Raw genomic sequence first — 15,614 nt, 5'->3', positions numbered from 1 at the left:
CGTTGAATAATGCACGGGCGCGCGCGCAGCAAAACGCCGGGAGAAACGGGGGAGTTGCAGCTGGCGAGAGCGACATTACTCGCGCCGTTTCCCGAAGGAAATTAGGAAACGCGAGGCAAAACACAACCGGTATCCCCTATCGCGGCTCCACGCCGCTACGCCAAGTCACAAATGTAATATTCACGGAATAATATGGCCGAGGCCGACGCGGCGCCGACGCTTCAACGCTTCATTTTTTTTTTTTTTTTTTTTCCCGTCCCGTCTCTCTCTTTCTCTGTCCCCCGTTTCTCTTCTCGATCTCCCCCGTGCTCTGGGCGCTCTAAATAAAATCCGCGAGGCCAGGTAGCGACTCCAGGATTGGAGTATGTAGAAATCCGTGCGTGGATGTGGCGCGTGACCCTCGTCTCGGCCCCGTTCTCATGCAAATCGCGCGTCTCGCGCAACTCCATCTCAGAAAACAAAGGCCTCGGGAAAGGCTCGCGTTTGGGGAACAATTCACCTTCGTCCAGGTAGCGCCGTCACGCTGATCGATTTGTCGCTCCTTATCCACGCGTGCATTCACCCACGTGTGCACTTGTACGTACACGTGTCCGCCGCACACGCACGTACTACGCTGGGAATCGTTAATGCGGATACGGGTCTGATTACGTATAAACTCGCCCCGGTCCTATCTCCGCGCATCGCGTGGCGTAAAACCTGATACGACGGCCGTGCCATGGTTACGTGTATCCGTCTAGAAGTTCGCACAAAAGACGCAAACCGACATCGCGATTTTTTTTCAACGGCAGATAAGATTGTCCTGGAACGGTCCGCGCCATCCGCCGTCTTCCTCCTTGAATCGCTCCTGGAAATCGATTCGCTCGAGAAACGCTATGCTCGGCCGCGCAGAGAGAACATTTGTAAACGTACGCTCGATCTGTTAACGCGAATAACGTGTAATATGTTGCAGAGTTGGTTAGATTAATATATTAAAATAATAGTTTAATTAATAATAATAAAAAAATATATATAATATTTATTAAATACTACTTTTTTACTTATGTTTCTTTCTTTCTTTTTTTTTTTTTTTTCTTGCGTTCTTTTCGCAAAACGTTTTTTTCATCCGAACGTTACGCCCTGAAATTTACGTCTCGTTTTAAATTGTCGATGCCCTCCCGGCTTTGATATCTTTCTAACAGACAGTGCATAGGAGGAACGCGGGGTCGTGTACGCCCAGTTTATAATAGCATAGCTGTCTCACTTCTGAATCTCCGTCCGTTTTGATGATACATAGTGTCGCTTTCCGACGCCGGGGATCAGTTTCTCTCTCGGCGTCAGATCTTCTAATAAAGCGCGAAAAAGGAGTCGGCGCGCGGCCGGTGTGTTGCGCAGGAACAATATACAATATACAGAGTTCCGTCATCGGGGGATTCTCCGGCAATTTATTTTTTGCTCGCAAATCATTTTGCCCATTAGCCCGCGTAGGACGATATATCGGGCGCGACCGGTGGGAGGAGACCGCTCGAGTAAAACGAACAAGTGAGACAAGGAGAGAAGGGTGTATGTATGTGCGCGCGTGTATGTGTGCGTGCGTGTGAGAGATAGAGAAAGAAAGAAAGAGGAAAAATGAAGGAGAAAATAGAGATACGCGATGGCGGGAGGTGATGGTAGGGGGAAGGGTAATCCTTTTGCTGATGTGTGTTACGAGGTCCACCCGCCCGCGCACTCATCATCACCGAGATAATGGAGTGGGCGGTTCGCGGAGGAGAGATGCGGGATGGTTCGGGGCCCGGTCCACCGGAGGTTCGCAACAAAAACCGCCACTCAACGACCCTGCTCCGAGTTGCACGACCATAAAATCATCCTAGTTCTCCGCCACCCCTCTCTTCCCCGGTCTCTGTCGTTCCCCTCGTTTCCCCTGCGCCCTCGTTTGCCTCCCTCGTCCGAGCCGCTCCACCCGCGAACTCGTAACGAACGAGCGCGACGAGGGCGACGTAACGACGGTCGCAACCTGCCGCGCCGTACCGAAAGCTCGCAAATCTACCGCGACGTCCTACAAACGACTTGCGGGGCAAATGATGGTCGGAGGTAATTGACCGGCGACTGGACTCTGCCCCTAATGTCCTTCTTGCGCGTCGCCGAGAAACGCGCGCGATCGAATAATGCTGCCGGGGCATCGACGTTAATTGGAATGTGAAAGGAATCTGAGTTTCTAACGGCACGATCGTATGTCTGATGAAAGTAACCTTTGTATTTTCTTGATATGTAAATTTTAATCTTTTAAAATAAAAATCTAATTCTTTAACCAATTGTCTGTAAATTCTTCGGGTAGTCACATTTTTAAATAGAAATTGTAATTAAAATGACGAAGACGTTTTAAGTAGTCGGCAATTCAAGCAGAAATAATCCTATCACTTGTGCAATGTGACGTTATATGTCAAGCAATCTTGTCGTAACTTAGACAATAGTTACAAAGCTAGAGCCACGGAAGTGGCTGTAAACCATCAGAGTGTTACTTGAGCGTGCATGAGTTTCATTTGCGTTCCTAGACTGACTGAGGATGATGTAGAGCTAAATCATGTCTAATCAAGACAACATCATGTTAAGCAGTTGCATGTGCATGTATCAATATAGAATCGTGGCAATTAGATTTACGTTTAACGTCAGCTTAAATTTCGAGTATCTTTATCATTTTTTTTAATAATCAAGTAAAATGTGAAAATTATTTAAAATTTAATTAAAAATATAAAATTGACCCTGCAATAGACTGCGATTAAATCTCTTCTCGCCGCATTTCGCATCATTCTCTCTATTTTCTATGCTTATCGACGACAAGCTGCGCTTGGCAGTGTCCCCGCCTCGTGGATCGGGGGATGTTCATTGGCTCGAAAATTTTAATAACCCGAGCGACGATAGGTCGGAGGAGTACGCATGTCCAGACGAGTGTGTCACCGGCGCGACATGCACCCGTGGTGACACACTCGACCTCCGCGACCCTCCCTGTCCGCCGACGCCCTTTCCCTCAGTCCGATATCCGTGTCTCTTGATAGGGAGGACCCGGCGCGAGTTCCGGCGCGCGTGCGCCGACTGTTTCAAGAAGACGGAAGGTAGCGAATCTACCTCTCGAAGTTGCACCCTCCAACCAAAATGTGCGTCTGGAGAACATTCAGGGTCATTGAACGAACTGTCAATGATTTTGCGCTAGACTAGTAATCGAAAAAACCGAAACTAATATAATTATCTCATATAAATCTTTTAAGAAATATGCAGTTTATAAACGCAAAGAAACGCATGATTAAAAAACGCGATTAATTGGATTTAATATAACTTTCATGAACAAGAAATGATTCGAGCATGAAACGAATAACCGGGCACCTCTCGCTGCTTGTATTTCTTAAGTTCTCAGCGTCGTCTGCATCATATTAAATTAAGCACATAAAAAAGGCGAGACGGATAAGTATCGCGTTCAAGTCGGAGAGCGAAAGAGAGAGAGGCGATAGAGGGAAGACGGAAGGGTGGGGCGGAGGAGGGACTGAGCGATAAATCGCACGAACAAAAGGAAAATACGGCTCGGCCGCCGGGGTCTGAAAAACGAGGAAGACGAAGGATTCTCCTCGCCGAGGACGGATGAGGTGACCCGGGCGAGAGAGGCACTCCACGGAGAGTCCAACGTAGCAGTCTCCCTTGGATCGATACGAACGGCGCGCGCTGTGTCCCCGTCTGCCATTGGTCATAGCAAAACCTAGACGTGCCCGGTTTTCTCCTATCCTCCGTTCTCTCTCACCCGCCACCGTCTCGCCACTCACCTTCCACCCTCCCGTCCCCCTTGTGCCCCCTCGCCGTCTCCTGCCTTGTCGTCTTCACCCTCTTCCGTCCACCCACCCCGTGAATTCTCTGTCTGCATCTACCCGGCCAGCTAGCTGGCTTGGCCCGACTCTCACCCTGCCTCTTTTAACTGCCGCCTCGCATCCCCCGTTCTTCTCCCCCGGTATTCCCTCCACCGTTCCTCTTTGCTTTTCTCTCCTCCGTCGTTCTTCTTTTTTCCTCGCTTTTTGCGCAACACGTCTCCACACCGCCATCGCCGCGCGCTATCACTATCACGAGTATCGACTGCCCGCTCGTCCAATTTTAGACATCGCCAGACTTTCCGATTCCTCATACGTGCGATTCGCCGATAACCAAACGTCGCGCTCCGAACGAAATTTCGATCCATCGTAATGCTGCATTTTGATATAAAATATACTATATTTTTATAATCACTCTAATATTTTTATTATTAATTAAAAATAAAAAGTATTATTCGCAGGAAATATTAATAGGCAGAACAGGGGTTAATAACTTGAAGCATATTTAATTTCGTTTGTTCAGATCTTTTATTCACGACACTTTTTCAAGTATTAGCATTGAATAATGAGAGCGATTAAGAGGTCGGCACGGAAAAGAGCGTGTCGTTACGCGTCACTCGCGTACACTTGAGCGTCGCGAGGTAAATCGCGGTATTACTCAAGCACTAACGACAAAGTGCCCGCTAGCCCGCCGACCGCGTGATGATCCTCATTACGATCTCGTTATTATCGCCGCGATAATTACACGGGGAGGTAAGGACTTCCTACGCGGCGGCACGGCTTCTCAATGCAAATTTCTAATGGAAGCTTCGTAGGCGAGTGCGAGGTGAGGACAAGGAGGAACGTGATCGAGGGAGAGAGACGGATAAGACAGAGAGAACACATGAAGAGACCGTGGAGAACGCGGTTACGTTACTGCGTCCCCGATCTCTCGTGACGATGGTGAACGGAATAATCCCACGGTGACTGTCAACATGCGACACTGCGAAGGCAATAAGGAACACGGCGTTGTATATAGCGTTGTTTCTAGTCTTTTTTCTCTCTCTCTCTCTCTCTCACCTCCTCGAGTGTGTATGTATAACCCCCGGTCGGAAATGACTGCTGAATATGGATGAGTCGAGCGGATAGCGGACACACTCTCATGCTCACGACGCGGAGACATAATTGCCTTAATTAACGCTAATATGTTAAATCGCGACGGTTTCCTCTGTCCATCGCCGCGCTGGCACGCATACTCGCGCCTCGATTAATCGCGAAGACGGTATTCTCGCATATAAATACGGGTACGATGTCACTACGAGTAAATAAGCGCATATCCGCCACGCCGACGAACGCCTGCCCCGTTTTAATTTACGTCCCGCCATATATTAATCACGTATAATGCACAGCGGAATCTGTTCCGCTGTCGTAATCAATCCTTTTCAATTATGGCGAGTTTGAGTTTATCAAAGGACTCGCTGTCTCTCGCGGAACTTTCTAATAAGTGTAAGAAAGGAAAAAAAAAATTGCCTAATTCAAAACGACTCTTTCAAATGCCGCGTAAAGCAGAAAATAAAAATCAATTAGCAAACATAATTGCGCTAATTAAAATGGTCTTTATTAAGCGCTAAGAAATGTTGGAAAAACATTCACGATTGTTTCGCGGACGTGTGTGCGTGTTTCCGAAGCGAATCCCTCTCTTTCCGTATAATAAAGTAAAATCACACACAAGGTACATTGCAATTATTCGATGCAATCTCTGTTCTTCGAAATTATATTTTTATCGGAGTATCAAATACTTTATCGTCGTTGCATTATATGAAAAATCGCAGAAGCTGCCGTATTTTTACAGAGGTAATCACGCGACGATCATAGATCCCGATAGCTCGTGACGTTAAACATGCATTTGTGCGATCGGCGAGTCATGTTACTTTATGGGAAATTATCTGTAGGCTTCCTTCAAATTGTATACAAAGTTAACGTTTGAAATGAACAAACGGATGTGGAACGCCATCAATCTGGTTAGCGCATTCGCCGCGCCAATCTTACGCGCGATATTTATTTATGACGCCGCGATATTATACAAATGAGTCTTGGCATATCGTGCAAATAAGGAAATGATTAATAACGACACCGCTCAAGCAGGAGTGCCGGCGAAACGGAGCACGTTGTCGTTTCTCAGATCTGCCGAAGATAAAGATTGCTCTCGTCTGCCGTTGTAGCTCTCCTACGCCGGCGATGTTAACGCACGCGGCAGCTCACGGGACTTAATTTCCGTTTTGCGAGTAAAAATAACAGGAAACGAGGCGGCGGAATCGTATGAATTGCGAACATTGTAACCGTAACGCCGCGCGCTCTTTTCCGCGTGTAATGAAAGCGCGATGTGAAATTACAATCGCGGAGTCTCTCCTCTTAACGAAGGATAACACGTCATTAAATTCGATTGATACGAGCGCGATGACAATGCGCAGGTAGATATACGATCTCGTATTGTTTTAGAGCGCACTTAATAACGCGCTATTGCTCTATTAGTAAAAATCACTGACATTTAATCGTTGCGGAATTAATAGGTTGAAATTTTATTGTCGAACTTGACTTTTAAAATCTGGAATTAGTCTCGCGTGAGATCTTTTTCTCACACGCTGATTGTTTCTTCTGGGGGTTTGACGACTCGATCGACCTGTAGTAGCAAAGGCAACCGTCGGTGGTGTGTGCCGGTCAGTCGAACCGAATGATCGCGGCGCGACATTCTTCTCGTAGTAGCGAGGCCTGAGATTTCGTAGAGGGTAAGGAACCGCGTCGACAATAGGCGACTCTTCTTCTTCTGCGGGGTGCTCTGAGCCAGGCAGCGTCGGGGAATGCAGATACATAAATTCATGAGCGGTAGTAACAGCCAGTGACGCCACGCTAGCTTCCGTGCGGTGGCGGCAATCGTATTCATGAACCCGACACGGTAATTAGGGACACTAGCTCGCCTCGCGCAAGCGGAAGTCGCCGCGGAGAATCCTCCCTCCGCGCGCTCCGTGGAATATCGCCGGAAATACTTATGCATTCCGTTCGTTTCGTAAGGAAACGCGGGGGATTCCGAATCGTCGGCGGCCAACGACGCGGGTTCGATAAACCCGGCCCGACACGACGGACTTCGAGGGCAAAAAGTGCAACGCGCACGAAGCTCACAAGTGAGCAGAGAAACGCCCGGTTTGCCAAGTGTAACGTGTCGCGATTACTTTGATCGTAAAACGTTCGTTCTGGAAAAGTTATACACATCTTGTTAATTGAGTTTTGTCACGATAACGACTTTAATGCAGAAGGTAACAAAGATAATCGAAAATCGCGACGTGAGCGCAGCGTGAAGCTCTGCCTGCGTTGACAAGCCGCTCATCTATAATACATATTTATTTTCTTATTATTCTCGATTGAAAACGAGCACGCACATGATACCCTCCCCCTCGAATCGCAACGTAGGGCATAGTGAGATGCGTCGAGGGCGCCGTGGCGAGATGTATGGAGTGTATTATATGGGTGGAAGCCAATTATTCGTACGCCTACCCCGAAGGCAGTGATAACTCCGGGCGGCGCATAATTTTGAACACCACGAGCCGCGGCAGTACGTAACTCCGCCGGGCTTATAATGAAGATATAACCGAGCCGACCGCCGAGACATCTTTACGTCCGGGGGGTGGGGGAGAAGCGCCTGTTGGCTTGTTACTCGGTTATGGTACACAGGACTATGATATACCCTCTTTCCTTCTCGTTTCTTCCCGTTCTCAACTCCGTGCCCTTTATCCTCGGCGTCTTTCTCGCCCCATTGCGGCGTTATTAATCAAAAGCCACGTGCAATATAACGACCGCACTATCGCGAGACCGTTTAAACGCACATCCACGACAGTCCTTCGGTCGAGAATTATGCTCGCTGGCACTCGTCGCCAAGTTATTCGCGTTTGTTAAGCTTGCAACGTCGATGCCAATGAATACAATTGACTACTCCGATAAAATATTACTTTTGAAGAACAAGACAATTTTTACATTTTTTTATTCGTTTAAAACGTACGTTGAGATGAAAGCACGAATAAAGTTAAACATAATTTTACATAAATTTGTTAAAAAAAAAATTTTTTTGGGGTGAATATCGCCGTTTTGTTGGCGAGAAGTTCTGTTATTTGATGTTGTACGGAGTATTAAGATAAAAAATTATCAACCTGCCTTCATCCGCGTCTCTGCGGCGAGGAAATGTTACGCGATAACCTCCATCCATGTAACCATTTCAGGGTATCGCCGACAGATTTTCATTTACAGATTGTAGGATTATGCGGGGATTTAAAATCGATGCGGTATCGCAGGATAGCGCACACGCGTGCACCATGCACTCGAATCATTCAGTGTTCATTTCGATTTGCCTCTAATTGAATGCTGTTCAATATTGGCAAGTTAAATAATTGTCTTTGGAAAACTGTACCGACACGCCTGTTAATCAGTCCCGGTATGATTGAGCGCTTCCCGGACGCGCGAGGCCGTTTTGTGTTGCGCGAGTAAAGTATTTCGAGCACATAAATCAGATTTCCAGACCCGGAGTAATTCTAATCCCTGTCAGACCGACGGCGATATTTCGCGGGAGGGTAAAAAAAAAAAAGAGATACATTTTCGCAAAATTGAATTCAGCACACTGCACGTTCACCTGCGCGCGAACGCATTAATAGAATGAAAGATAATTCTTGTAAACGTTCGTCAGGTTTCCAACCTTTTTGACATCGATAACAATTCACTCTCCGCTGATCTTCCCATTTATTTTTATTTAATTCCATAATTTAGCGGCGTTATGAACCCTTATACGACGGCGGTTGCTGTTGTACGCGATATCGTTCGAAGATTGACCGGTCGAAATGGGCCATATCGTCATCAAAGTCGGCGACGTGTGTGCGAGAGCATGCGAGAACGCTCTTCGGTGAAGTAATATGCGCCGTGCTCCACGCGACCTGAGCCGCTTAATCGAACCACTCGAAGGGCCACCTCGTAAGTGCTTCGAGACGAGGAAGTCCAACGGTGCAACAAGCGCCACGCCCGCGTTCGGACAGAGGAGAGGAGAGAAAGAAGGAGGCAGAAGGGAACGAAGGAGAGAGAGAAAAAGATCCAGCATTATAATCCTATTACAGATTTACTTCTTTTGTAACGCATTTAAATCCACCACCCGTATCCACTCCTCCGCCCCTCGGTCCTACCACCGTCGCTCTTGCCTTTCGCAAGGTGTACATCTTTCGCGCAGTTGCAGAAGGCTTCTTCCTGCCTTCGCTCTCGGTTCTCTTCGTCGTTTGCTTCTTCTTCCGCTCGTCTCTCCTTCTCTCTTCCTTTTTCCCGTCTCTTTTTCGCCCTTTTTCTCGCTCTTTCTCTCTCTCGTTCGCCGTTCTCTTTCGCTTTACTCTTCCTCCACCTCGTTCCTTCCTCTCTTCTCCGCGCCGGTACCGCGGCCAACATCCTGGCCTGACGGCTGCGCGTAAAATTGGCCGGAACGCATTTTTCCATTAGGCCGGTACCCGAGCCACGTTACAAATTATAGGTGTACTCTTATTGGAGAGCCCGATGAAACGAGGGAACCGATGCGCACTCGCCGTTTTCCTCCCTTCGAACCGGGCGACTTCGAATGGACGCACGACGGTATGGATGGACGTTGATCGGTGATCGGTGGTCGCCGGCATCGCGGTGTGTGTAGGCCGCAAATAATGCACTCGGTGATTTTGTAAACGCTTAACTGTTATTGCGCCGGAGATCAAAGCCGGTCTGATTTACTTTGAGCAGATTAGACACTGTGGAAAACGAAAGAATTTCGATAAAATTACAATCTAAACTTTTTAAGTAATTTCTTAAATAAAATTACATAATATTTTTGGTAGGTTTTTTTTTTCTTTTTTATTTTAATATAAATAAAAATGTACGAGACACGTTTTTTTTTTCTTTCGCTGATTTTTCTCAACTTGCTTTTTAAATCAGCTTCTCGCAAGCAGTGCAATCGGTCGTCTCTTTCTCTCACAGTTTCTCAACGTTAAATGCTTCGCTTTAGGGTCAAACTAACTGTTTAATAAACGCAGTGGGGGGAACATGGAAAAGCGGCAAATGCGATTTTAATGCCAAGTCATACGACGCTGCCCACCCGTGTTTTCCGCGGGTGTGTCCCTAACGATCTCGTCGAATGCCTCGCGGCTAGCTTCGTCATTTCGCGTCGCATTAACCCTAGAGTACCGCACGAGAGTTACGATTGAACTCATATATCTTTGGAGCGGCATAAATTTTCTAAACGCGCAATATAAACTGTAAGAGAAACCCTGTCTTTTATGCACGGTGTATTACGGAATATATTTTAGCATCAATTTATTTATTTGTTGTAAACGCAAGGTATTTATCTTTGAGATATCCGCGAAATAATTGCAAGATTCACTGAGACCGTTTCATTTAATCCTTTAAGACGATTATGACAGGGGTTTTAAAGTTTATATATCGCGATCGAGCTACGGCTTGCACCGTTTGCAATTACGGCGGATTTTTCTTTCCCGGGGCTCCCTCTTTAATGTCGAACGACCAGCGTCTTCGGCGCTCTTTCTTTACGCGGTAAGAAAAAAAAAAAGGGGGGATGTGGAACCCATCCGGCACCCTATTCGACGCTAAAAGGATTCGGTAATAAACAACGGTGAGTCTCAAAATTAGGCGTGGGTCGCAATCTACACCGAAACCCCCGCGGTGGTGAGCTCATCGGTTTCACCCTCGCCGAAAGTCACTGCGGAGTAAGTAGCCGATGGATTAGCAATGTTATAACACGGGAGGGAGACTCGAAACAACGGCGAAGACCTTTCCCTCCGTTTTCTTCTAACTGTCACGAAATGTCCTTTTAATTTTAATAACCGGTGATCGTAAATATAATTATTGTGGCGTTTATTGGCGTGCTAAAAGCGTCGGGATACGGAGAGTTAACAATTTTTTTTTCTTTTTTTTTTTGTCACGGAGGAAGAGCTCTCGGTAAAGATCGGAGATGCTGATGTAAGAAGCTCAGGTTATCGCGGGCAGGAATATCTAATTACTCATGGCGTTTACGTCAACGTTTACGTGATTTACAGCAAAATTGTGGCGATAACCTTCGGTTTCAGTGGTGGGACGGAAAGAGTCGCGAGTAGGGAAAGAGAGAAAAAGATGGAACGGGAGAACCTTTGAGCGGGAACGGCTCGCGGTTAAAAACTCCGGAGGATTCGGTCATTTATCACGGCAGGCCGCCCGCGGGAATGGAAAGGGGAAAGGAATACAATCCGCCGGACAGACTAATCGCGGACTAACTATCCGCATATTATCCACAATAATTTCACGTTACTACGTTTACCGGTGGTAGGGTGGCCCAACAACCCCTGACCGTTCTTGCGTATCGGGACTTGACCGACGATGGAACGCTTCGTTACGTTTCGCTTCTTAGCTCGAGCAATTTTTGTCACGCCCGGAGACGTATACTGACCTTACCGTGTAAAAGATGGTAATAAAATGGTAATAAAATGGGAGAGACTGCTTGCTACTAGACAATCAGCGTGAATGCGTAATTATTCCAACATGATGATCTTTAAAGATCATCTTTGAAACCTAAAAACATGCGGAAGTAAATAAATCTTTTAGAAAATATACGCACATTGCAAAAGCGATAAGTATCAAAAACTTCTTTTGGACAAATAAAAAAAGAAAAAAATTATTACCGGTGATATTAATTCATAACATTTTAGTTATTTCATCGATTTTTTTTTAACCGGCTTTTAGTTCAGATAAATTTTTTCTTTTAAAAATTTTCTTTTCCTGTAACTGATTTTATGGCAGGAGAATTAGCACGAGAAATAAGCGTTTATCGATGTACGCTGTAACACGCGCGAAAATTATTTTTGCACCCGCGCGCCGTACTGTTCGCGTAAATATACCGGCCGGTCGGCCACAATTTTGAGGTTTGTCGCGCGTAAATAAAGTGAGCTCGACCGTGGAAATTAATTAGTGTACCAAAGGGCAAAATATAGGGAAAATTGGGAACACTCACTTTGCAATTTAATTGGGTATTCATTTAACCATGCCTATACTACGTATAAGATTTGCATAATAGCGGCCGGCACTAATTAGCACGCTAGCGAGCAGATGTAAAGCAATTTATTAAATAACTATGTAATTCGCGGCGCAAATTGCGGAATTATAAGTTTTTGTTTTCCTCCCCGCTTACCCCGTTGTCCCCGCCTCCCGTGATTTCGTGTAATTTATTCACGCATTTACGAACATTTAATAATTATCCCGAATTTTCACCCGTGAATTTCGGATTAGCGAGATTGCGGTGCGTGAGCAAACAGAGCGCGGGCGTATTTTTGGATTTTGCGCGATTGTCTATAGAAAAATTAGAATTCAAAATAAAGTCAAGACTGTGACGCTGTGTCGCTTTTGAATAACTGGTACAGGCGTAACGCTTGCCTTGCTTTTCGAAGTACAGTTTATATCGCTGCAAATAATAGCGAATGAGCTATCGCGAATTACAACCGTGGGCATAATAATTTTGCATTATTAAAGCTTATTTTTCGCGAGTCTCGAAAGCGCGATAAAAGGCCGCCACGTCCATTTACTGGCTGGTGGTTACCGGCCGGACGACAATTGGGACATATGGAGGGTCATTGAGGGAGTACGTGTTAGGGCCACACATAAAACGCCTTCAAATTATAGAGTAGGCCAAGGTCCATCCATCACAACTGGGGCCATGGGACTTACAGTCCCAGCGCGCCGCCCCAACGTTTAGGTCGTTAGCAATTTCCTGCACGGGACTGTTTCGAAGCCCAAATTCCATATGGCCCGATAATGCCCGATAATACCGCCGATCAGAAGGCCGACGCGATTTCTGACTTTCTTGAACGATGTGACGACGAAGAAACCGAAAATAATGTCAGGCTTTCAGCGGGCTATTAAACTGTGCCTGTTTTTTCCTTTCTCTCGTTAATATCGCAGAAGTTAATAATGGTAAAAGAGAAAGTATTCTTCTGAAAATATTAATCGGTTGAAATTTTGTACTCGGCTATCGCGATATTTGAATGCAACAAATACAATCGTGCAAAAAATTATTTTAAAAAAAGATATTGTACAAAGTAAACTTTATACAATATCTCTTTCGATTAATGACGACTAATCTACATATATCTGAATTTTTTTTGGCGCGGATGTCTTATAAATTTATTTAAAATAATAGAATATTTTACATTGTCAGATATTTAAATCTAATCTCTTGTTTTTATCAACGTGAAACAGACGTATTGTTCTGCAACATTTTACATTAGATGGCAATAGCGTACAGACCGTGTTTAAAGCATTTCACTCTCATGGTAACGCATAAGTTCATTTACGAGGTGCTGTTAAGCACACGCTGCTGTGGGTAAGCCTTTACGTGCAGTAGATAAGCTTCGATATACTGGATTAACAGAAGAGACATAACCGATCATAGATGGCTAATGCCTGATAGTCGATCGATTTTTTTTAACTTAAAAAATTTTTCATATTTCAAGTATTTTTAATATGTAAATTTAAAGATTTAAATATACTTTACATTTATTTTGAAACATAAAAAGTAATGATATCTTTCGAGTATTGAAAAAGTTATTAAATTTCTTCTTAATAAAATTTATCGGTCTACTTATTACTGTACTATTTGATAAAAGTTATATTTAAAAAGTGTAGAAGGTTTTTATGTATAAATAGTAATAAAGTTGGAGACAATAAGTTCTATTTCACACATTATAATATATTTATAATACACTTTTATTTGATAAATAAAATTAATACATAAGTATATAATTAAAGTAAACGTATATTAGGTTACTTTAATTTTTTTTTTTATATTATACAAATTACTTCTTAATTTGAGGAACTAAATAGGACAGTTCGATGGAATTAAATTTTATTAACTTCCTTTAAATATTTTTAATACAATTATATTTTTAATTATTATAAATTTCTAAAAAATATGCTTATTTTTGTGTATCCATTACTTGAATGTGATTTAAATATTACACATTCTAAAATTGCATTTGCAAAGTTACGGCTTTGATAACATCGCGACTATGTTGTCCCTCGAGAAATTAATCTAGAATTAAATTTTTAAAAATGTAAACGGATGTAGTTTTCAACATGTCAGTTGTCGCTCTGGAGCTCGCTAGATCCTGTTGCGTCTGGCGCTTTCTGCAGCTGTGCGCTTTGAAATCTCTCATAGCCGATGCTCGATTCGCCAAAGATCTTTCGCCCGGGGATTCTCTCGTCATCCTTGATACTGACCTCCGTGCCGATTTGCACCGGCCAGGGTAGCTTACCCGATTCATCTCTGATCGCTACGAGATTGCTCACTTTCCGATCGCTATTTGCGCCTCCGAATCTGTCGTTTCTCAAGTCCTCCTTGGTCGGTACCCGAACCCGCCGTGAATCGTCCTCGGAATAGTCGTACAACCGGTTGTAATAACTCGACCTCTTCGTGTAGGGATCGTAACCGCCGTAGGATTGTCTGTATCGATATTTACTGGGATCAACGTTACCGGGTATGCGCTTGTAGGTGCTATCCTGCGTGACCGGCGTTCTGGTCGCACTCGCGTCGTATCGCGGATAATTTCTCGAGTCCACTGGCTTCCTCACAACTTCCGGCAAGGTAGCGTAGTAGATGATCCGTCTGGGCCTCGGCGCGGGTTGACTTCTGTAGAGATCGAGATCGCCGTCTCTGTAACGATCGTAATAGTACTGATCGCTTACCGGCCGCGTGTAGTAATCTCTCTCCATCCTGTAGCGGTCGGGATATTGATAGCTGTATCCACGGCGATACGACGGGTACTCGTAATCTCTTTCGCGAATCGCGTTTCTGTACCAGAACATTGGATCGTAGTCGTCGTAGTTCTTGGTCATTGGCAGATCTCTGGACTCGCGATAGTCCGGGTACTGCCGATTATGCTGACCCGTCACAAAGTCCACTCGGGGTGCCTGATGCCTACGGTATATGGTGGACAGAGCAGCGGCTTCCTCTTCCTCCTGCTGCTGCTGCTGCTGAATCACTTGATCTAGGGGGATGCGATGACGAAATTCAACCGAAATAGGCTGCGCCGCGGTCGACCACGTTTCGGGAGAGTTGATACGAGCCTCGCGTACGTTTTTCGTTGATGAGACCTTCTCCATGCTGGTCTCGTTCTCCGCTTGTCTACGAATACGCTGTACGATCCCTCTCGTGGTTTGTACGTTGTCGTCGTCGTCGTCGTCGTCGTTCTTGTCCGCGTGTAGAATTCTCATCATAAGCGTTCTTTGAAAAATTCTTTGTATAGGTGCGGTACCGCTTTTGACGATGTCCTCTTCACCCGCGCCATTGTCAAACGAATCCTCCAATAATTTTCGAAAGTGCTCGAGGTTCTTATTCTCGCGAAGGATCTCTTCGCTTTTTCCTGGCAGGGCGTTTGGTTCATTTAAACTCGGTGTAGTGAGCTCCGGATGCTTCTGAACGTTTCGAGATTCGTTGAATGGTATTAGTCGACCTACTCCGCTCACGGTGCGAACTTCGAACGCTGAAGAGTCCGATCGCGGTCGGAACGGATGATCCGTATAGACAGATTTCGCATGCGGCGTCACTTGCCAAGCTTCACCTATCCCAGCCGCGTTAACTCCAGTCAGCATAAAGATCAGCGGAAACATTGCCGACAGACACGGCATCGTGGTCTAAACATGATTGAAAATCATTAATACGTGTATTATATTTTTTAAATAATTGCAGGGATTAAAATAAGGAAAAAGAAAAAAGAAACTCCT

The 15,614-nt window shown here is 45.2% G+C and overlaps 1 protein-coding gene across 1 annotated transcript; it reads right to left on the bottom strand.

Annotated features, from left to right (window-relative positions):
- Positions 1–13,815: 13,815 nt before the first annotated feature.
- LOC139101813 (uncharacterized) lies at positions 13,816–15,614 on the bottom strand. Its single transcript, XM_070655239.1, has one exon. The coding sequence runs from the start codon at positions 15,516–15,518 to the stop codon at positions 13,971–13,973; it is 1,548 nt and encodes a 515-aa protein (XP_070511340.1). The 5' UTR covers positions 15,519–15,614; the 3' UTR covers positions 13,816–13,970.

This window comes from Cardiocondyla obscurior, linkage group LG04 (genome assembly GCF_019399895.1).
Source record: "Cardiocondyla obscurior isolate alpha-2009 linkage group LG04, Cobs3.1, whole genome shotgun sequence".
In the NCBI taxonomy this organism is placed as follows: Eukaryota; Metazoa; Arthropoda; class Insecta; order Hymenoptera; family Formicidae; genus Cardiocondyla; species Cardiocondyla obscurior.
Note: the sequence above shows the minus strand (reverse complement) of the source record. Positions and strands in the feature narration are given on the sequence as shown.